The sequence below is a fragment of the Aquarana catesbeiana genome, linkage group LG06 (genome assembly GCF_042186555.1).
Source record: "Aquarana catesbeiana isolate 2022-GZ linkage group LG06, ASM4218655v1, whole genome shotgun sequence".
Taxonomy (NCBI): domain Eukaryota; kingdom Metazoa; phylum Chordata; class Amphibia; order Anura; family Ranidae; genus Aquarana; species Aquarana catesbeiana.
Window position 1 is genome coordinate 75,360,014 of NC_133329.1, and position 23,708 is coordinate 75,383,721.

The window sequence follows — 23,708 nt, forward strand, 5'->3', positions numbered from 1 at the left end:
AACTCATTTTTGGTCCAAGAACTCCTCCTCCTCCTGTTTCTGGACTGTACTTGGGTCAAAGCAATAACTCCAAGCCCAATAATAGCATGTTCTCTCCTCCGATTAAACAACATGGCTGGTTGACGAACGGCCGTTCAGAAACAACTGAAAAGCACGAACTGAAAAGCGCGAATCAGTACTCACCAAACTTCTACTAATACGAAATTAGCAGAAGGAGCCCAAAGGGTGGCGCTTGAGAAATGAACTCCCTCTTTGTAGTCTCGTAGTACGTCTAGTACGTCACTACGTTCGTGTTTGTTGGCCGACAATTGTGTACCGTTTGTATGCAAGAAAAGTTCCTGGCACACGCCCTTCGGACAAAAGTCTGACGCTCTGTTGACCAACAATCGGATCGTGTGTACGGGGCTTAAGCCTCGTACACACTGTACAATTGTTGGCAGGGGATTGTCTGTTGACAGACTGTTGTCCTAAAATCCTACTGTTAGTACGCTCCTTTTCACAATTGTTGTCCAACTTTCGGCCAACAAATGTTGGATGACAGGCTAGTACATTTTTTGTCGGACAGCGGTTTGAGGTCAGATTTGGTCAGTACACAAATCCGTCACACAAAATTCAAAAGTACAAACACGCATGCTCTTAAATCAATGCTCACCAAACACAACATTAGCAGAAGGGGCCCAAAGGGTGGCGCTCAAGAGCTGAAATTCCTCGTAGTACGTCACTACGTTTGTGTTTGTGACACGACAATTGTGTACCGTTAGCATGCAAGACAAGATCCTGGCACACGCCCTTTAAGACAAAAATCAGACGCTCGGTTGGCCAACAATCGTACCGTGTGTACGAGGCTTTAGACCCCATACACACTATTCAATTTTCTGCAGATTTTTGTCTTCAGATTTACCAAAACCATATAATATGAGGTCAAACCTTAAGAGTTTCAATTTGTATGCAATCAGGCAGGCCCTTGCACTACATGGTTTTGGTGAATCTAAAGACAAAAATCTGCAGAAAATCTAATAGTGTGTATGGGTTCTTGTACTTGCTTTCATTTCAAAGCTGTACCCTGCAGTACCTCTTTTCAGCCAGAAGATGTCCTCAGCCTTCCAGTTTGATTGATGTCCAATGTCACTCAGCTCGGAAAATAGACCCCCTGAGCACTGTGCCCTGCAGTATACTAATGCAGACAGAGAGGCTGATGTCATCAGCATGGCTCGCTGCGTAATCCAGGACCGCCTTGGCAATAGAAGACCGAGGAGGAAGAGGTCCCTGTGCATTATGTGACCAGTCAGAAGACACCAGAAAAGGGTTAAAGCGGTTATAAACCCCCCCCCTCCAAAAAAAAAAACAACCTGTAAGACAAATAATGAGCTAGCTTCGCATACTAGCTCATTATGAAATACTTACCTTAGAACAAAGGTTTCTTGCGCCCGCACACCGCAAAGGCAGCTGACAATTTCCCTGGAGTTTCTTCCCGGGTTCGCAGGCTCCGGCGCTGTGATTGGCCAGAGCAGCGATGATGTCACTCCCACGCATGCGTGCGGGAGCCACCGGTCTCGGCACAGGGTCCTGAAGAAACGGCTGGGGCGCCGACATCGCTATATTCCAGGACAGGTAGGTGTCCCAATATTAAAAGTCATCAGCTACAGTATTTGTAACTAATCACAGCACAGCTGGAGTGGCGGTGGCACAAACACGCGCCCCCTACCACGAAGAGCAGAATCACGTATATATAGGCGAATCTGCACAGTAAAGCTACAGTGGTTAGTAAACTGGTTCATAAAAACTATAGTGTACTGTATATAGTATATACAAATCCACTATTTATTCAATGAAAATTGAAGTCTTTTGAAATGGGTCTAAATTGTCTTCTGATGACTTCTTTAAGGTACAGTGCTTTTAGTTTCTTCCTAGCAGGCAGCCAATCAAAAAAAAGAAGGGGAAGGGGATACGTGTGTTATGCAGAATAACTTGAACCTGTTACCAGATGCAACTTAAATGGAAATCCATCTATACATATTGCATGTGATGTCACACGTCACTTGCTCTAGTATTCATTCCTACTCTGGACACCAGACTAAGATATCCCTATTGCTTCTGGAATACCTATTATTTACTGCACTTATTACTGGCCCTAATGAAGGGTAGCATTGCCCTTGAAAAATATGTCAGCTTGTTTTATCCCTACAAACAATGAAATAGTTGTGAAATAAAATAAAAATGAAACCGCTGCGCCAACTCCAAAATTTCAGCCGCCAGCACTACCAATTAGACTAATTGTGTGTGAAAATTAAAAGTGAAAAAGTGCAGCGCTATGTTACAATAAAGAGTGCTTGTATATATATAAATAAAACATACAAGTAACACTGTATGAAAGTGTATCCGTGTAGGTGATAACACTTAGCAAAAAATGTGTACAAAATGAACTCAATATAAATGTGATATTATAATCTGATGTGACAATCCCAAAAAAAATATTTTTTATATATCCTCATAAATTATCTTAATCCAGAAATAATCAATAAACATGGATGGGATCCAGCTATCCTCATAAAGAGGTAGACAACAGGAAAAGTCTTAAATCAGTCTCTCAGGTAAAACCTTTCAATCAAATGTCAGGGTGATCTCAAACATGTGTGTGCAAATCTCATCTTGTTAGATACATATTCAAAATCATGGAGGTTCCTCTTGTATTCAAATCTGTGAGATGTACATAAATTGCCCTTACCGGAACTGGTGGACTCACAGGCCTTTGGCGCTGAGTCATACAGACTTTTACCGTATAGACGGTATAGGGATATCTCCTCTCCTGGGGATGGCCGAGATGTATCCCACCACTCCGAACTCTCCTGGATGTGGCCTCGTCCCTTCGGAAAGAATCCCATGTTCACCTAGAGTCTTCCACCGGCTATCCCTCACTTGGCAATCCCCATATACAGCGACAAAAGGAGAAAAAGCTTCCACATAGTGTAAAATCCCGGGTAGCAGGAGATTTTATTAAAAAATTTTTTGAGTAAAAAACAAGTTAAAACATTTTTTCTCAAACAAATAAATAAAACATCTCTGGCGCAGTGAATTATAATGGCTGTGGTAGCGTCACACACCCGACGCGTTTCGTCTCCTTGAAGTCTAAGGAGACGAAACGCGTTGGGTGTGTGACGCTGCCACAGCCATTATAATTCACTGCACCAGAGATGTGTTATTTATTTGTTTGAGAAAAAATTTTTTAACTTGTTTTTTACTCAAAAAAATTTTTAATAAAATCTCCTGCTACCCGGGATTTTACACTATGTGGAAGCTTTTTCTCCTTTTGTCGCTGTATATGGGTATTGCCAAGTGAGGGATAGCCGGTGGAAGACTCTAGGTGAACACGGGATTCTTTCCGAAGGGACGAGGCCACATCCAGGAGAGTTTGGAGTGATGGGATACATCTCTGCCATCCCCAGGAGAGGAGATATCCCTATACCGTCTATACGGTAAAAGTCTGTATGACTCACCGCCAACGGCCTGTGAGTCCACCAGTTCCGGTAAGGGCAATTTATGTACATCTCACAGATTTGAATACAAGAAGAACCTCCATGATTTTGAATATGTATCTAACAAGATGAGATTTGCACACACGTGTTTGAGATCACCCTGACATTTGATTGAAAGGTTTTACCTGAGAGACTGATTTAAGACTTTTCCTGTTGTCTACCTCCTTATGAGGATAGCTGGATCCCATCCATGTTTATTGATTATTTCTGGATTAAGATAATTTATGAGGATATATAAAAAATATTTTTTTTTGGGATTGTCACATCAGATTATAATATCACATTTATATTGAGTTCATTTTGTACACATTTTTTGCTAAGTGTTATCACCTACACGGATACACTTTCATACAGTGTTACTTGTATGTTTTATTTACATATATACAAGCACTCTTTATTGTAACATAGCGCTGCACTTTTTCACTTTCAATGAAATAGTTGGGTTTTAATGAGTTCATTGGTTCCTGGGATTCATCTCATGATTGGGCTCCCCTTTTACGCCTTGCACATACTTTATATGAAGTCACGAGCTACAGCTATTACCTGTACTACTTCTTTCTCCTAACTAAAGTGATTAAATTAGTTGGTGACCACAAAATCCCCATAAGCTCCATTGAACTCTGACTTCTAGCTCTTTTCGTCATCCATATCTGCAGCTACCACCTCTCTGAACCACCTTCCCTCAGCTTCTGAGCTGTTGGTTTAGTAACATTCAGAGACGGCCCATCCATTAGGGGCGCACGGACGCCGCCCCCCTAGCCATGCGTCCGGTCCCCTAATCTACATACAGGGCGCCAGACACATAGATTTCAATGGGGGAATGATTTTTGAAGCACGTGATTAGAGCTAGAGGCTTTAATAGGCTTCAAAATATGGTGGGCTTTGGGTGCAGAGCATTGTGCCCAAAGCCCACCCAGTTGTGTGAGAATAGCGAATGAGTATTCGCTATTTTTACACTGATCCTCCTCCCGGCCAATTAGGAAGCGTGTCGTGAGACCCGTTCCCCAATTGGCCGAAAGAAGAAGCAGTCCCATTGGCCGAGGAGGGAGGAGACGCACGGTCGTGGACCGAGAGAATGGCGGGTGGTGGTGGGCTGAAGCAAGGGGGGCGGATGAGGCCCGTCTATCGCCCCCCCGACCGATGGAGCACCAGCCGCCACTGGCAACATTTCGAGTCACCGCCCTGACCGTAAATGAGCTGTAATGAAGAGGAGCCTTGACCACTGAGCCTGTGCTCCTACAAGAAGGGAACTAGACAGGTGGAGGTTAACATAATGTGAAATTGGATCTTTCAAACATGACAAAAAAAATTACAAATAAAATAACTCGCTATGCCTCTTTCTAAATACTTTTGACTGTCTACTTTCCAAAAAGGGGTCATTCGGGGGATATTTCTACTATCTTGGCGTATTAGGGCCTCAAAAAAAGAGATGGTCCATACATCAGAACTGATCGATTTTAAAATATATACCAAAGTTTGTGGAACACAGGATCCATGCCTTCCTTACTGACAGAATGGCAAGCTGTCTTGTTTAAATAAGCAGATCGACGTTCTGCCTGTGTACTGAACGATCAGCGGCTGCCGGTGGACATCAGGTCCATGGGACCCGCTGATCAGCTCCCGCCGTGTAGAATCACAGCGGGAGCAATCCAGCAGCAGCACGCAATTGCACGCACTACCCAGAAGCACAGGATCACCTGTAAATATTCGTGATCCTGCGCAGCGTGGCTGCCCTGTAGCAGTAAAATTGCTAGTGGATAAGCACCAGTAACTTCACTTTCTGCTATGCCATCCTAAATATTGCACACAACATTTGGGCTGCACTATCCCAGCCATTTTGACCCCCCTAACACAAGGTCCATTCTATGCTCCTCATCACCTGTGTTGATGGGCTTTGAGTTTATGTCCATGGCATCAGCTTGACATCCCTTTTGAGAAGCTCCTGAGACCATTCACAATTCATTGACCGGTGCATTGACCTGCATTTGATTTGCTTCCAGCAGGACTTTGCATACCCATGGACTTGTATGGAAATGTAAAACCCGCTTAAAGCAAACAGATCAACACAGGCCATTAAGTTCTCAGCTGGGCTACCCAAAGCAGAGATTTCCCTTCACTTCCTGTCCCATAGCCAAACAGGAAGTAAAAGGGAATTCCTGCAAATTAAGATCTCTTGGGGCCCCCAGGTCACCAGAACTAGTGTCCCCATTGGAAGATTTTGCCTCTATTACTTTACTGGGGACAACCCAAAATGTGGGATTCTTTTACTTTCAATGGCAAATAGGACAAAATGGAGTGTAAATCTCCCTAATGAGGAAGCAGACATGAATTAAAAACTGTCAGGGGTTATAATCCCTCTCCACGCTGTCCAAAACATACTTGAAGTCTGGGGAACTAGATGGTGGTGACATCACTTCCTCCTGGCAGCTGGTGCCACCATAGCTCTGTCTTTGTGTGTAGCCTGCTGCATAGTAAGTGTCATCTCTAGGCAATTATTTTATTCTCTTATGGGGTCTTTATGTTTCTGATAAGTCTGCTTAGCACCTGGCAGTATGAGTATGTTCTATTTTTCCTTTATTTTCTTGGCGAGCCAGGATCTGCTCTTTCAAAATGATTCCTTCTTTGTCTTTGTCACGTTTTGTCAGCAATACAAGGGTGGGGGTCTCCTCTCCTGCTAGAGGATTCAGAGCATGTTCAGTGAGAGGCAGGCAACCCTTATGGGTCTCCTTGTCTGAGGCTTCAGCAGAGACGGAATATTGGCTGTAGGCTGTGTTACTGTGAATCCATTTCTCAGACACTGGTAGGTGGTTGTGGCAGCTGAGAATACCTTTTCATTTGTCACCATTCTCATCTTTCTCTGCTACAACTCAATTTAAATTTCCCTCTGCATCATATTCATCTACTCGCATGTTTCTGCACTGTATTTAAACCCATTACATACCTGGTGGAGACCAAGATGACGAAGAGGCCTCTCTTGCATCTCCTGCCCAATACTTTTAAAATGGCAACAGGAAATGTGAGGACATGGAGTGGCACAAGTGTCAGTGTTACAGCCAGATGTGTTGAGGCTGGCAGGTATATGGACCAGGTGACTGTAGACTCCTGGACAGGAACCAGATGCAGGAACACCAAGGTTCAAGAGCAGGTGACAACAACGTGGACAGGATACAAGCTGATTTTGGTAAGCATTTAGGAGACGGAGTTGGGGATTGAAGCCGAAGTCTATAAGGAATAGGGAAGTGAAGGTACCAATTCAATAAGACAGATTTGGAGTTAGGATCTGAAGTCAAGGTTGGTACCAGCTGGGAGTCGAGGACTGAAGTCAAGGTTGGTAACGGCTGGGAGTCGAGGACTGAAGTCAAGGTTGGTACCAGCTGGGAGTTGAGGACTGAAGTCAAGATTGGTACCAGCTGGGAGTCGAGGACTGAAGTCAAGGTTGGTAACGGCTGGGAGTCGAGGACTGAAGTCAAGGTTGGTACCAGCTGGGAGTCGAGGACTGAAGTCAAGATTGGTAACAGCTGGGAGTCGAGGACTGAAGTCAAGGTTGGTAATGGCTGGGAGTCAAGGACTGAAGTCAAGGTTGGTAACGGCTGGGAGTCGAGGACTGAAGTCAAGGTTGGTAACGTCTGGGAGTCGAGGACTGAAGTCAAGGTTGGTAACGGCTGGGAGTCGAGGACTGAAGTCAAGGTTGGTAACGGCTGGGAGTCGAGGACTGAAGTCAAGGTTGGTAACAGTTGGGCACCAATTCAGAAGACAGGATTGGAGTTATCATACTGCATTCTATGGATTAAGACAAAAAAACTTTCTGTGTGCAGTACCCCCTTAATACCTGAGCCCCATCTCGATCCAGCGATGTTGCACGAGAGACTCAGCTGTCTGGAACTCTCCCCCTGATTGGCTGAGACACAGCAGTAGGTGCCATTGGCTCCCGCTGCTGTCAAAGTCAGTGAGCCAATGAGGAGAGAGAGGGGGCGGGGCTGATCCGTGGCTCAGTGTTTTAATGGACACACAGAGCAGCGACTCGGTTTCGGTACCCCCATAGCAAGCTGCTTGCTGTGGGGGCACTTGGCAGGAGGGAGGGACAAGGAGCGCCCAAGAAAAGTAGGATCTGGGCTACTCGGTGCAAAACTACTGCACAGAGCAGGTACGTATAACATGTTTGTTATTTAAAAAAAAAAAGAAGACTTTAGTATCACTTTAAGGGTTCAAGCCAAGATTGATAACAGTTGGGTAGGGAAAGTACCAATTCAGAAGACAGGATTGCTGTGCAGGATTGAAGCAGAGGTTGTTAACATTTGGGTGGTGAAGGCATCGAGTCAGAAGACAAAATAGGAGGATTCAAGCCAAAGTCAGTATCATTTGGGCAGTAAAGGTACAAATTCACAAGACAAGGTCGGAAGTTGGAATTCAAGCAAAGGTTGGTAACCTTTGGGCAATGAAGATTCCAAGTCAGAGGACAGGATCAGAGTCAAGGATTGAAGCAGAGGTTGGTAAAAATCGGGCAGTGAAGGTACCAAATAGGAAGGCCTGATCGGAATCAGAGATTTACGCTGAGGTTGGTAACAGTTGGGCAGGGAAGGTACCAATTCAGAAGACAGGATTGCAGTGCAGGATTGAAGCAGAGGTTGATAACCGTTGGGAGGTGAAGGTATTGATTTAGAAGACAGGATAGGAGTTGAAGATTCAAGCCAAGGTCAATATAGTTACTGTAGGTAGTGAAGGCACTAAATCAAAAGACAGAAGACCGTATCGGAGCCAATAATTGCAGCAGAGGTTGGTAAAAATTCGGCAGTGAAGGTACCTATATGGAAGATCGGATCGGAGTTGAGGATTGAAGCCGAGATTGGTAGGAATTGGGTAGTGTGGCCCGTGCCTGAAATGCATACTATAGCTGCATTGACAAAGGGTCTGCCATAGCAGGTCATAGTTGGGATTTGTAGACCCACACACATACTAGGGCCACCTCGGAAAATAGCTTTGGAGTGTGGTAGGAAAAGCACTACCCAGAGGCACAGGAAGAACATGCAAATTCCATAGAGTCCTGGCTGAGATTTGAACCAAGAGCCCCAGGGCTGCAAGAAATGAGTGCTAAACACTAAGCCACCATACAGCCCCAGGTGCTATCTTGAGTTTTCTTTATTCATGTTGTGCCCAGCCCTGGGATCGGTCTTATCAGGACTCACTCCCGACCGACAGCTGCTGGAAATCAGAACTAAACAAAGTGGTGAGATATGAAATGTGATGAAGTGGGAGGAGTTTTCAGATTTCTGTGTTGTTGTCACCCTTGTGAGTCTTCTATAATGGAGATATTTATCTTCTCATTTCCATCTCCACACAGGGCTTTGTAAGTATGTTTTACATTTGTCCCTCTTCCCAGGTTACTTTGTGTTTGTGCTCTTCTCTTCTCTGATCCAGCAATAGAGATGTAACTATGGAGTGTGACGTCTCATCTCACCTGGAGCGATATGTGCAATTGTTCAGCATTCCCAGGCTGTTATGTTGATCCAGTGACTGTGTATTTTCTACATTGCCTTGGGACAAGTATACAGATCAGAGACTACAACTTTACATTGACTCTTCCACACTCCAAAGTTACAGCTCAGGAGTTGGCTTGCCTCATCTCCACTGAAAAAAACCAATGATACCACCAGCAGCAGGAATATTTTTCAGTAAAATAACCAGCAGTAACAAGTTCTGTACTGACGCATTTCGCCATAGCTATAGTGCTTTCTCTTTGAGCTCTGTGCCTAGTGTCAGTACAGAAGAGAGATGTCCAGCCAGCACCTGGAATGTAACTTTGAAGTGTGATGTCTAATCTTACTTGGAGCTGCAAATAACACTCCTTTTTTTAAAAAATTAAAATAGTCAGGAGGTACAGGTTCTGCCCGACGCATTTCGCACCAGCGCTTTCTCTTTGTGCCTTGCACAAACCTTGTTAATACAGAGCTTGTTCCTGCTGGCTATTTCAATAAAGGAAGAATACCATTTTGCATTTGTGTGCTGTGTCCTGAAATGATAAAATGACATTCAAAGTGACTTAGCCCCGGTTCACATTTCACACCACATGTGATTAGCACCACAGTCCTGTGCAAATCACATGCAAATCTATGCGGTGCAGTTTGAGCCCATTCATTTATTTTCTGCACTGGAACCAGATAGATCACATGGGATCTGGTTCAGCACTGCAACCTGTTTTTGGAGTGTCCTCAACTTTTAATTACCACCTGCAGCAGATTGCATAAGAACAGTGTGATTGCTATGCAGTGTGGGAAATGCACAGGAATCGCTGCGTTTCCCACAATGCATCAGTGTGAACCAGGGCTCAAAGATAAGGACAGACAGCAAACTTACATTTTTTATTTTTTTTGGCCAGCAAGGGTAACCTCCATCATTTCCCCCTTTCCTTTTACAAGTATAGAAGTTAGTGAGGATGTGATGGTGACACAGAATTCTATAACTTTACACCGGCTCCAGTGTGACCGGCAAAATCCGACGCTTCTATCTGTTATCATGACAGCGCTGAAAGAGAAAAATTATCTTTTCTCGCCATTCTTCTGCTGGTTTGTTTTTCTTTTTACTTCTGCCCATGTGTAATGAAGCAGCATGAGCTCCGCAGTGTGTGTGCTGACACTTCTTATAGGAGCAAGTATAGAAAGAATGATCTCCACCCACATATAGGCTTAGAAATCTGCCAAGTTTAAGCCCATCAGCAAAAAAAAAAAAAATTATATATATACATATATATATATATATATATATATATATATATATATATATACACACTGTGTATATATATATATATATATATATATATATATATATATATATTCACTGGCCACTTTATTAGGTACACCTTGCTAGTACTGGGTTGGACCCCCTTTTGCCTTCATTCTTCGTGGCATTCAACAACAAGTTGTTGGGAACATTCCCCAGAGATTTTGGTCCATAGTGACATGATAGCGTCATGAAGTTGCTGCAGATTTGTTGTCTGCACATCCATGATGCGAATCTCCCATTCCACCACATCGCAAAGGTGATCTATTGGACTGAGATCTGGTGACTGCGGAGGCCATTGGAGTACAGGGACCTCATTGTCCAGTGGTGAGATGATTGGAGCTTTGTGACATGGTGCATTATCCTGCTGGAAGGAGCAATCAGAAGATGGGTACACTGTAGTCATAAAGGGATGGACATGGTCAGCAACAATACTCAGGTAGGCCGTGGGGTTTAATCGATGCTCAATTGGTACTAAGGGGCCCAAAGTATGCCAAAAAAATATCCCTCACACCATTACACCACCACCAGTCTGAACTGTTGATACAGGACAGGATGGATCCATGGTTTCATGTTTTTTACACTAAATATCTGACCCTTCCATCTGAATGTTGCAGCTGAAATCGAGACCCATCAGACCAGGCAACGTTTTTACAATCCTCTATTGTCCAGTTTTAGTGATCTTGTGCGAATTGCAGCCTCAGTTTCCTGTTCTTAGCTGACAGAAATGGCACCCGGTGTGGTCTTCCGCTGCTGTAGCCCATCTGCTTCAAGGTTCGATGTGTTGTGCATTCAGAGATGGTATTCTGCATACCTTGGTTGCAGTGCCTGAACAAGATCACCCAGTGCCCAGGGTAAAGATGGCAAATTGTGCCTCCTCTCTTCATTATGTGCAAGCTTATGAGGAGGAGGAGTAGGGGGAGGGAGAGCACAGCCCGCACCTCCTCCTGGCTCTCTCCTGCTCTCCTTGCTGCTTCCAGTGCTAGGTAGAAGGTATAATTCTGGGTATAGTAGAAGGAACTTGTGGCGCTCCCATCCCTACAATACACACTGCGCCGGGGGCAGCCGCCCCTTTTGCCAAGCCCTTGTCCTGGCCTTGCTTGGTTGTAACGAGTGGTTAATTGAGTTACTGTTGCCTTTCTATCATCTGGAACCAGTCTGCTCTTTCTCCTCTGACATCAACAAGGCATTTTCCTCCACACAACTGCCGCTCACTGGATATTTTCTCTTTTTCGGACCATTCTCCGTAAACCTGAAAGATGGTTGTGCGTAAACATCCTAGGAGATCAGCTGTTTTTAAATAATCAGACCAGCCCATCCGGCACCAACAGTCATGCAACGTCCAAAGTCACTTAAATCCCTTTTCTTCCCCATTCTGATGCTCGGTTTGAACTTCAACAAGTCGTCTTCACCACATCTAGATGCCTCAATGTATTGAGTAGCTGCCATGTGATTGGCTGATTAGCTATTTGTGTTACCAAGCAATGCAACAGGTGTACCTACTAAAGTGGCTGGTAAGTATATGCATACATTATATGTGTATTATTATAATATTTTATTTCCACATTTTGTTATGTTACAGCCTTATTCCAAAATTGATGAAATTCATTATTTTCCTGAAAATTCTACAAACAATACCCAATAATGACAACGTGAAAGAAGTTTGTTTGAAATGTTTGCAAATTTATTATAAATGAAAAACAGAAACATCCTATGTACATAAGTATTCACAGCCTTTGCCATGACACTCAGAATTGAGCTCAGGTGCCTCCTGTTTCCACTGATCATCCTTGAGATGTTTCTACAACTTGATTGGACTTCATCTGTGGCAAATTCAGTTGCTTGGACATTATTTGGAAAGACACACACCTGTCTATATAAGATCCCACAGTTAACAGTGCATGTCAGAGCACAAACCAACCCATGAAGTCCAAGGAATTGTCTGTAGACCTCCGAGACAGGATTGTATGGAGTCACAGATCTACCCTACCCTGGGGAAGGGTACAGAAAAATTTCTGCAGCATTGAAGGTCCCAATGAGCACAGTGGTTTCCATCATCTGTAAATAGAAGAAGTTTGGAACCACCAGGACTCTTCCTAGAGTGGGCTGCCCGGCCAAACTGAGCAATTGAGGGAGAAGGGGCTTCGTCAGGGAGGTGACCAAGAACCCGATGGTCACTCTGACAGAGCTCCAGCGCTTCTCTGTGGAGAGAAAAGAACCTTCAAGAAGAACAACCATCTCTGCAGCACTCCACCGATCAGACCTGTATAGTAGAGTGGCCAGACGGAAGACACTCCTCAGTAAAAGGCACATGACAGCCTGCCTGGAGTTTGCCAAAAGGCACCTGAAGGACTCTCAGACCACGAAAAACAAAATTCTCTGGTCTGATGAAACAAAGATTGAACTCTCTGGCCTGAATGGCAAGTGTCATGTCTGGAGGAAACCAGGCACCGCTCATCACTTGGCCAATACCATCGCTACAGTGAAGCATGGTGGTGGCAGCATCATGCTGTGGGAAGGTTTTTCAGCGGCAGGAACTGCGAGACTAGTCAGGATCGAGGGAACGATGAATGCAGCAATGTACAGAGACATCCTTGCTGAAAACCTGCTCCAGAGCACTCTGGACCTCAGATAGGGGTGAAGGTTCATCTTCCAACAGAACAACAACCCTAAGCACACAGCCAAGATAACAAAGGAGAGGCTATGGGACAACTCTGTGAATGTCCTTGAGTGGCCCAGCCAGAGCCCAGACTTGAACATCTCTGGAGAGATCTGAAAATGGCTGTGCACTGACGCTCCCCATCCAACCTGATGGAGCTTGAGAGGTCCTGCAAAGAAGAATGGGAGAAACTGCCCATAAATAGGTGTGCCAAGCTTGTAGCGTCATACTCAAAAAGACTTGAGACTGTAATTGGTGCCAAAGGTGCGTCAGCAAAGTATTGGGCAAAGGCTGTGAATACTTATGTACACATGTTTAATAAATTTGCAAAGATTTCAAACAAATGCATTTCAGGTTGTCATTATGGGGTATTTGTTTGTAGCATTTTGAGGAAAATAATGAATTGAATCCATTTTGGAATAAAGCTGTAACATAACAAAATGTGGAAAAACTGAAGCGCTGCGAATACTTTCCGGATGCACTGTAACTACTCGGATTGCTTGCACCAGGACTGTCGGCTCTTGAGGAGTACTGGGGCTGGTTGCTGTGATATTTTCAGGAATCTATGTACTACACCCTGCTGGCCCCTCCCACCAGCCATGATTTGCCTGCGTTGCATAGAGGAGTACAGAGCCCCAATGGTGACATCACTGGGTCTAAATAGGGTATGTAATGTATGCCATGCATGAATCTGTACAGTCATTCAATCTATTTGCCTTTTCTGGGATTGGTTGCTTTAAATGCTGATTTGGATCTATGAATGAGCATTTTCATACAGAATAGTGATCGATAAACAGACCAATCCACAGACTACAATTTATATTCAAAAAATTTGCTCATGGTCTAGTCTACAAACATTGTTCTTAAGACAAAACTACACTTGCCTTCCCTCCGTCTGACAAGTAGCAAATAGAGGAGATCTGATGAGCGGCTCTCCTGATTGGGGGAGGGTCGGCGCATTGATTCTCAGTGCAGACCCATCAGTGATGGCCACCAGTGCCCCACCAGTGGTGCCCACTAGTGCCTGCCAATCAGTGCCCATCAGTGCCCCCCATCAGTAATGCCCATCAGTGCCACCTTTCAGTGCTGAATATCAGTGGTATATATCAGTGTCCATCAGTGAAAGGAGAAAACGTACTTATTTACAAAATTTTAGATTAGAAACTAAGAAGATCTTTATTTTATTTTTTTTTCGTTTCATTCTTTTGTTATTTGTAGAGCAAAAATTTAAAAAACCAAGCGGTGATCAAATGCCACCGAAAGAAAGCTCTATTTGTGGAAAAAAAAAAAAAAAAGATAAAAATGTAATTTAGATCCAGTGTTGTATGACCGCGCAAATTGTCATTCAAAGTGTGACAGCGCTGAAAGCTGAAAATTGGCCTGGGCAGGAAGGGGGTAAAAGTGCCCGGTACTGAAGTGGTTATATGTTGTTTAGTTTGTTACTTATACTGTGTACATTATACTGTACAAAAGACCTGACCGAGGTGTTCCTTGTCTCAACAGTTGCTGGTTTTAAATAAGTTCATGTGTAAGGTAGCCTCAGTAAGACAAAAATACCATTTTTTGTGCATAAAAACATATCTAATGGAAACATTTATGTAGCGCACTACTCCCTTGGGAGCTGCTGGTAGTTCATTCCTTTCTGTTAGTGTGGTTCCGTCCCCCCCCCTCACGAATAACACTTCAGCAGACAGTCCAGAACAGTTGAACAATAAACTTTATTCTTTTCCCTTAAGCACGATAGGAAACAATGTGCAATATATACAGTCTGGATCTTCAGGAAGTATGAGCTGCCTCTAAATCTTTGGTTCCTGTAATGGTAGTTCTATCCTTTTTCCTTAATGAACCGACAGTGCCTCTCTGAAAAACACCCTGGAATTCGGATCTTAGAAGTGCCAGGCCTCACCTGCCTATCTTGACTCCTGCAATCCTCCCTGGTCGGTTCAGGAAAAGTCCGGGCACACCCCGATCTACTGCATCCTCTTAGCAGCTGCTTCCTGCTCCACATGTTCAGAACCATCCCATCCGATCCATGACTCCTGGAGATTCTTTAGGTGACTTTAGTGAATGAACCATCCAGCGCTGAGGTCTCTGAACCCTCAGGCCTTCAGGTTCAAGATCTGGCCTTCAGGTTCAAGATCTGGCCTTCAGGTTCAAGATCTGGTGCTATCCAGCACTGAGAGCATTACACCCCCAGGCCTTCAAGCCTGGACCCCTCTGGCCTTCAGGTTCAAGATCTGGCCTTCAGGTTCAAGATCTGGTGCTATCCAGCACTGAGAGCATTACACCCCCAGGCCTTCAAGCCTGGACCCCTCTGGCCTTCAGGTTCAAGATCTGGCCTTCAGGTTCAAGATCTGGTGCTATCCAGCACTGAGAGCATTACACCCCCAGGCCTTCAAGCCTGGACCCCTCTGGCCTTCAGGTTCAAGATCTGGCCTTCAGGTTCAAGATCTGGCCTTCAGGTTCAAGATCTGGTGCTATCCAGCACTGAGAGCATTACACCCCCAGGCCTTCAAGCCTGGACCCCTGAGGTTCACATTCTTGCTGCCTCTCTGGATCACAATCCCATCTCCAACCAACCCAGGAAACATGTGACCTTAGCTTTTATAACAGTCCCGCCTCTGCCCAAACAAAACAATGATTGGCTCAGAGCAGTTTCCAAAAACTACCTGCCACTCTGCTCCTTCAGTCCACCCACTTTCCAGAACATTTCAGAGAAAGTAATGGAATTCTTACAGGGCAGAGTGTAGGTGGCCACACCTTCCTCTATTCTAACAAATCTCCCAACCAAATTAACCAACCACCTTACACCAAAAGGGTAAAACACTGGCAACTTTACCTAGCGCTAACCCTAACTGACTAATTTCGCACACACCTAAGTAGGTGGGCGCTACATTTATTTTAACCTCTTGCCGACTAGCCGCCGTCATTTTACTGCGGCAGGGCGGCACGATCCCGCGATCTCTCTTAGCTATACGTCGGCTCGCAGGATCAGGATAGCAGGCACTGGCGCGCCGCCGCACTGCGGGGGTGCCGATGCTCGTGTCCGACGGTCGCGATGACCACCGGCCACGAGCGATCGCGAGCACGAGAGGCAGAACAGGGACTTGTGTGTGTAAACACACAAATCCCTGTTCTGTGAGGAGTGACAGATTGTGTGTTCCTATTAGCTAGGAACCACGATCTGTCATCTCCTATAGTCAGTCCCCTCCCCCTACAGTTAGAAACACACACTAGGGAACACAGTTAACCCCTTGATCGCCCCCTAGTGTTAACCCCTTCACTGCCAGTGACATTTTTAGAGTAATCAGTGCATTTTTATAGCACGGATCGCTGTATAATTGTCAATGGTCCCAAAAATATGTCAAAAGTGTCCGATGTGTCCGCCATAATGTCGCAGTCATGATAAAAATCACAGATCGCCGCCATTACTAGTAAAAAACAAAAAATAATAATAGAAATGCTATACTTCTATCCCCTATTTTGTAGACGCAATAACTTTTGTGCAAACCAATCAATATATACGCTTATTGTGATTTTTTTTTACCAAAAATATGTAGAAGAATACATATCGGCCTAAACTGAGAAAAAATTTGCTTTTCAAAAAAAAAAAAAAAAAATTGGGATATTTATTATAGCAAAAAGTTTTAAAAAATTGTGTTTTTTTTTCAAAATTGTCGCTCTTTCTTTGTTTATAGGGCAAAAAACAAAAACCGCAGAGGTGATCAAATACCACCAAAAGAAAGTTCTATTTGTGGGGAAAAAAAGGACGTCAATTTTGTTTGGGTACAGCGTCGCACGACCGCGCAATTGTCAGTTAAAGCGACACAGTGCCGAATCACAAAAAATGGTCTGGTCATTCAGCAGCCAAATCTTCCAGGGCTGAAGTGGTTAAAAACAAATGATCCTTTAACTGAGACGTATGTGTGCCTGTGAGATTATCAGTTGCGACACAGTAATTGAATTTTATGGGTACAAGGTCTGTGGTCTGTTTGCATTGTATACAGCAGATGCAGATTCTGTTCGATCCTCCTGTAACCACTTCAGCCCCGGAAGGTTTTACCCCCCTTCATGACCAGGCCATTTTTTGCGATACAGCACTGTGTTATTTTAACTGACAATTGCGTTGTCGTGCGATGTTGCACCCAAATAAAATTTTAAATAGAGCTTTCTTTTGGTGGTATTTGATCACCTCTGCGTTTTTTATTTTTTGCGCTATAAACAAATTAACCTCCCTGGCGGTTTTCCCGAGTGTGGCTCGGGGTTAAATTTCAGTCCCATTAGCGGTAACCCCGAGTCACACTCGGGATCGCATTGCAGGATCCTGGGGCAGCGTTACTTACCTTGTCCCCGGGATCCTGCGATGTCCCCCGCAGTGTCCGTGGGCTCCGTCCTCCTCCGAAGCCTCTCCGTGCCAGGCTCCGTTCCCTGCGAGCGTCGCGACGCACGGGGGCGGAGCCTGGCGGCAAATTCAAAAAAATGTCAAAATCATAACACATACAGTACTGTAATCTTACAGATTACAGTACTGTATGAAATGATTTCACATCCCTTTTGTCCCCAGTGCTCTGGTCCATGCCCTGCATGCAGTTTTACATGATATACACTGTTCTTTCTGCCTGGAAACTGGAGATTGTCCATAGCAACCAAAAAGTGTCCCTTTACGTCAAAAGTGGCTTTAGACCAGCTAGAAAACAGCGATAGTAAATTAGAACACTTGCAGAATTGAGCGATAGTGAATCGTGGGGAAATTTCTTTTATTACTATTTATTTTAATTATTTATTTTTATTTATTATATTATAATTTATGTTTTTGTGTTTCAAACTTTATCATACCCGGGATATCTACTAGACTCTTGTCTGGACAGATTTAAGTGTGTTATTGTTAAGATTTACAGGCCTACAATATAAAACGCCAAATTTCCATGCAAAATAATTGTACCGCTTTCAGCACCTAAAATCCGAAATAATCATACCGCCAGGGAGGTTAAGGCCGACAATTTTGAAAAAAAAAACAATGTTTTTTACTTTCTGCTGTAAAACATATCCAATTAAAAAAAATGTAAAAAATCAAATTTCTTCATCAGTTTAGGCCAATATGTATTCTGCCCCATGTTTTTGTTAAAAAAATCCCAATGAGCATATATTGATTGTTTTGCGCAAAAGTTATCGTGTCTGCAAACTATGGGATAGATTTAGGGATTAAAAAAAAAAAATTCTACTGTTTTTACTAGTGATGGCGACGATCAGTGTTTTTTAGCGGGACTGCGACATTGCAGCAGACAAAACTGACACTAAGCCCTGGTTCACATTGGTGCGATTTGACATGCGATTTGACATGTCAAAAAAATTGTCATGTCAAAAATTGACATGTCAAATCGCATGTCAAATCAGCGGCAATTCTCAGCAATGGCACCATCCTAATCGGTGCGACACTGCATTTGCCGCGCCACACCGATTTCAAAATATAGTTTCTGTACTACTTTTTGCGATTTTGGGGTGTGATTTTCATTGACGTCTGTGCAGAAACCCGCACAGATGTCTGTGAAATCGCAGCCGAAATCGGGACTGACGTGCGGGAGTGAAATGGTGCGAGTTCAGCTCAGGGGAGTTCAGGTGGTGTGGTTAAATAGTCTGTCCATAGGGAGGCATGGACCTTCCCATCGGATCCACCTGAAAAACTGACAGGCAGACCTGATTGGACCCGCTGTGTGAAAGGGGCCTTAGTGATGGTGTCAGCAAGGAGGACTGGGAGAAATTGGGTTTAAAACTGCACTGGCCAATTTCTCACAGTCAGGACAGAGCTACATGAAAACAGGAGATTCCATCTTTGTCGGCTAACAGCATTTCTCTACTTCTATCTAAAAGTCTAAAAGAAAGAAGTAAACGAGTGCTGTTAGCTGACAAAGATGGAATCTCCTGTTTTCATGTAGCTCTGTCCTGACTGTGTCCTGACTGTGAGAAATTGGGCAGTGCAGTTTTAAACCCAATTTCTCAGTCCAGAGACCACTGTATAAAAAAACCTTTACCTTCAAAGTCCTCCTGTAATATCAGAGCCCTCCTTTACCATCAGTGCAGCCTCATCAGTGCCGCCTCATCAGTGCCCATCAGTGCAGCCTCATCAGTGCCCATCAGAGCAGCCTCATCGGTGCCCATCAGAGCAGCCGCATCAGTGCCGCCTCATCAGTGCCCATCAGAGCAACTTCATCAGTGCAGCCTCATCAGTGCCCATCAGTGCAGCCTCATCAGTGTCGACTCATCAGATCAGCCTCATCAGTGCCCATCAGTGCAGCCTCATCAGTGCAGCCTCATCAGTGCCCATCAGAGCAGCCTCATCAGCGCCCATCAGTGCAGCCTCATCAGTGCCCATCAGTGCAGCCTCATCAGTGTCGACTCATCAGATCAGCCTCATCAGTGCCCATCAGTGCAGCCTCGTCAGTGCAGCCTCATCAGTGCCCATCAGAGCAGCCTCACCAGCGCCCATCAGAGCAGCCTCATCAGTGCTGCCTCATCAGTGCCCATCAGAGCAGCCTAATCAGGGCAGCCTCATCAGTGCCCATCAGAGCAGCCTCATCAGATCAGCCTCGTCAGTGCCCATCAGTGCAGCCTCATCAGTGCAGCCTCATCAGTGCCCATCAGAGCAGCCTCATCAGCGCCCATCAGAACAGCCTCATCAGTGCTGCCTCATCAGTGCCCATCAGAGCAGCCTAATCAGGGCAGCCTCATCAGTGCCCATCAGCGCAGCCTCATCAGAGCAGCCTCATCAGTGCCCATCAGCGCAGCCTCATCAGAGCAGCCTCATCAGTGCCCATCAGTGCAGCCTCATCAGTGCCCATCAGTGCAGCCTCATCAGAGCAGCCTCATCAGTGCCCATCAGTGCAGCCTCATCAGTGCACATCAGTGCAGCCTCACTAGTGCCCATCAGTGCCGCCTCATCAAAGCAGCCTCATCAGTGCAGCCTCATCAGAGCAGCCTCGTCAGTACCCATCAGTGCAGCCTCATCAGTGCCCATCAGTGCAGCCTCAGCAGTGCCCATCAGTGCAGCCTCATTAGTGCCCATCAGTACAGCCTCACCAGTGTTGCCTCATCAGTGCCCATCAGATCAGCCTCATCAGAGCAGTCCCATCAGTACACTTACCTAGTGAGAAGGACCTATCTGGTCCTGACCACACCAGTCAAGCTCTGCTCACCATCCATGGGCTCAGCAAGCAGTGCTGCCGGCTCCCACTCTGACATCGGCCAGGCTGCCTCTCCACATGCTCCTGCATCTGCCACACCCCCGCCACTCCGTCACATTCCAATGTCCGTGACAGAGGTGGATTCTTAGGATTTTTCCCGCGATATGCTCAGGCGGGAACATAGGTCTGATTTCTGGGAATGTCCCGGGCAAATCGGGACTGTTGGCAACTATGTGGGATGTGCAATGTGCATAGAGCAGTGCAGATGATGGCAACTAACCAGTGAGGGGGAAAAGGAGAAGCTTGGGAGCTCAATGAGGACATTTCAAGAAGGCAGAAAAACACAGTAAAATGGATTTAATTAAAAATAGATTACGGGACAATTAAGGCAGCATTAAGCCCCGAACCAAAAACGTAACACTGTATTGCAGTTTATCAATCAGTACATGTCGAGGCTGCATTAGTTTTCTTTTCTTAGGCTTTCTTTCCTCTGTTTTCACCTGGTGATCTGGCCAGTAACACACCTTCTCCTGTATTTGTGCCCCCGCTCTGGAGGAAGGAGCACAGCAGATAACAGCATTGTCGGTCTGGGGTGGGGTGGGGGGGGGGGGGGGGTAAACTTATTAGCAGATTTAGACTCTAATGAATTGAAGCCAAACTCCAGCTCACACTTCATAATCAGTTACAGCAAATCGTGTTTTGTTTTTCCTTTTGGGATAAAGGATTTGCATAAATAAACGTTGATCATTGTAAGCACCACTACCAGTGTTAAATGGTTGGTCTCATTCATGTAAACTGATCAATTCTGCTGGAGAACTTGTGCTTTTGAAGAGCAGAGTTGCTGGCTGGATCACCAAATAAAAATAGAAGAAAGAAAGCCTAAAAAAAAACAAAAAAAAAATGAATGCTGCCATCACATCTAAGAATTGGTAAGCTGCAATATAATAAATGCTTGCTTTTGGGTTTAATGCTGCTTTAATTAGCATATGTGTATATGGATTATTTTTTATAGGGTATCATTGGTGTCACTTTAATATCTGGGGTTATCCAAGGCATTTGAAGTTTCTGTAACTTTGATACATTGTAGCTTTTTGTTCTGTATCCAAGCCTTGGGAGAATAGTGATCCATTCAGAGAAGGAGGCTCCTCCTGTGTAATGTGACTGACTGCTCTGGCATGAGATCAGTGTAGGGGGGTCTCTGGTTGGGGGTCCCTCTGCCTGGTCAGGCTCCGTCCCCTTCCAGCCATCTATAGTACTATTGCTGAGTCACAGTGACTTTTGGCTCCAACCCAAACAGAGTAATCAGGGGTGGGGGGGGGGACTACGGCTTCCTATAGAAACTCTTCTCTCTTCTTCTGTTCTAGCAGAGCCTTCCACAGCTCAACATCTAAGACCAGAAGGTGTCGTCCTCCACTGTCCACCGTCCATCCTCCACCTTCCATCCTCCACCGTCCCTCCTCCACCATCCACCATGTCCAAGAAAGTCTTCGTAGTCTTCGGAGCCACAGGTGAGTGAGGATGGAGATCCTGTAAGGGGGGGGGGCAGCCAGGTTTGGACATTGTTGGATATTGAAGCTCTGAGATCCTGTGCAAAAAGTTCACCGATCAATTGTGTGCTTCAAGGCTTTTCCTTGAGTGCCATATTGGCTTGGACTGAGACAATAAGGTTGATTTACTAAAGGCAAATAGACCATGCTCCAGAGCTTAATAAATGAGCAGAAGCTCTGCTGACTTCCATCATCCAATCATGTGCAAGCAAACATGCTGTTTATTTATTTTCCTTGCATGTGATTGGGTATTCATTGTAAAAATGAAGCTTTACCTCATTTGCTAAGCTCTGTAGCAACTGTACTTGCAAACGCGCACAGTTTATTTGTCTTTAGTAAATCAACCCCAAAGGGAGTAGAGGCCGTCTGAAAATGTACCTGTTATGCCGCGTACACACGAGCGGACTTTACGGCAGACTTTGCCCGGCGGACGGGATTTGGTCGGACAATTCGATCATGTGTGGGCTCCAGCGGACTTTGTTTTCTCAAAAGTTGGACGGACTTAGATTTGAAACATGTTTTAAATTAATCCGTCGAAATCGAGTCCGGTCGAAAAGTCCACTCGTCTGTATGCTAGTTCGACGGACAAAAAGCCACGCTAGGGCAGCTATTGGCTACTGGCTATGAACTTCCTTGTTTTAGTCTGGTCGTACGTCATCACGTACGAATTCGACGGACTTTGGTGGATTGTGTGTAGGCAAGTCCGTTCATTCAGAAAGTCCGTCGTAAAGTACGTCGAAAAGTCCGCCGGGCAAAGTCTGCCGTAAAGTCCGCTCGTGTGTACGCGGCATTAGTGCAAATAAAGTATCATGGTCGGTACCCAACTGTGTTGTTGTAAGTACACTAGTACTGTTGCAATCACCTTGCAGTTTTCACGTTTGCATTTTTACGCATGCAGTTTCACATGCAGCAGTCTCGATGTTGTGCGAAAGAAACCACATTCTGCTTTCTGCAGGTGTTGCCGCTGCTGAACGCAACAAATGCAAGGCACACATTTTGCGATGCTGTAGTGTGGCATGTAAAGGGTTAAATCAGGTGGCGAGGAGGCAAGATATCACCTTCTCACCGCCCGTGCAAATGAATGGGCTGAAAGCGCACTGCACTCAAATCGCAGGGTGCGATTTCCGGTGTGAACCTGCCATTAGGGCCGGGCTACCTGGGATCATTTAATCTCCGGCTGTTGAAAGGTTTAAAACAGAACCAGCCCATTATGTGCCACTTACCTGCAAACGAAGCCCGTGATGTCCCCGCTGGTGGCCGCGTCCATCTTCACCCCTCTTCCTTTCCGGGGGCCGGCTCTGTGACTGGCCGGAGTCGCGTGACATCACTCCCGCGCATGCGCATGGGAGCCGTCGGTCACGGCACAGGCCCTTTAGAAACGGCATGATCGTGCCCTTTCTTCAGTGCGCATTGGCCAATGACGTCGGGGCAAGCGTATATGGTAAATATCTCCTAAACCGTGCAGGTTTAGGAGATATTTGCAGTACCTACAGATATAATATAATAGTAAGAATATAATAGGCCTTATGATAGGCTTACCTGTAGGTAAAAGTGGTGTAACTAGGTTTACAACCACTTTAAAGTCCCAACCCCTCTTCATATACAATTATAATAGGGTTGGAGGCACATGGCTATACCAAGTCACGGCCTCATTTAAAGTCCCGCCTCTTTTCTTCTTGATGTTTGCAGAAAGGGTTCCCCTGCATGGGGTGTGAAGAAACGTTTGGGTGAGTGTGTATGTAGCATAGGTCATATCATAGTTCTCATTTCCAAGAGTTTGGCGGTGATTCCAAAGCCGGGCCGATCTGGGTAACGATCGGGGGAGGCTATCTATCCTGCCTGGTTAATGTTCACCCAATGACGTCTGTTGCACAGATCGGCTGTTAGATCAGTATTCTGTTTATTCCAGGAATTTACAGTGCCTTGAAAAAGTATTCATACCCCTTAAGATTTTCCACATTTTGACAACCAAAAACGTAAATATATTTAATTAGAATTTAATGTAATAGACCAACAC

At 45.1% G+C, this 23,708-nt stretch overlaps 1 protein-coding gene across 6 annotated transcripts in view; it reads left to right on the forward strand.

Annotated features, from left to right (window-relative positions):
• The first annotated feature begins 1,128 nt into the window (after positions 1-1,128).
• The window catches only part of LOC141148623 (nmrA-like family domain-containing protein 1), a 35,818-nt gene continuing 13,238 nt past the window's right edge, over positions 1,129-23,708 (forward strand). Inside the window, exons 1-2 of one of the 6 annotated variants that reach the window (XM_073636234.1) lie at positions 1,129-1,611; positions 21,509-21,652. In XM_073636234.1, coding sequence (XP_073492335.1) covers positions 21,616-21,652 — 37 coding nt within the window. In that variant the 5' untranslated portion in view covers positions 1,129-1,611; positions 21,509-21,615. Of the gene's footprint in view, positions 1,612-5,908; positions 6,005-6,199; positions 6,334-21,508; positions 21,653-23,708 lie in introns of those variants that run through there. The other 5 variants (XM_073636233.1, XM_073636232.1, XM_073636237.1 and 2 more) reach the window with 5 other exon arrangements.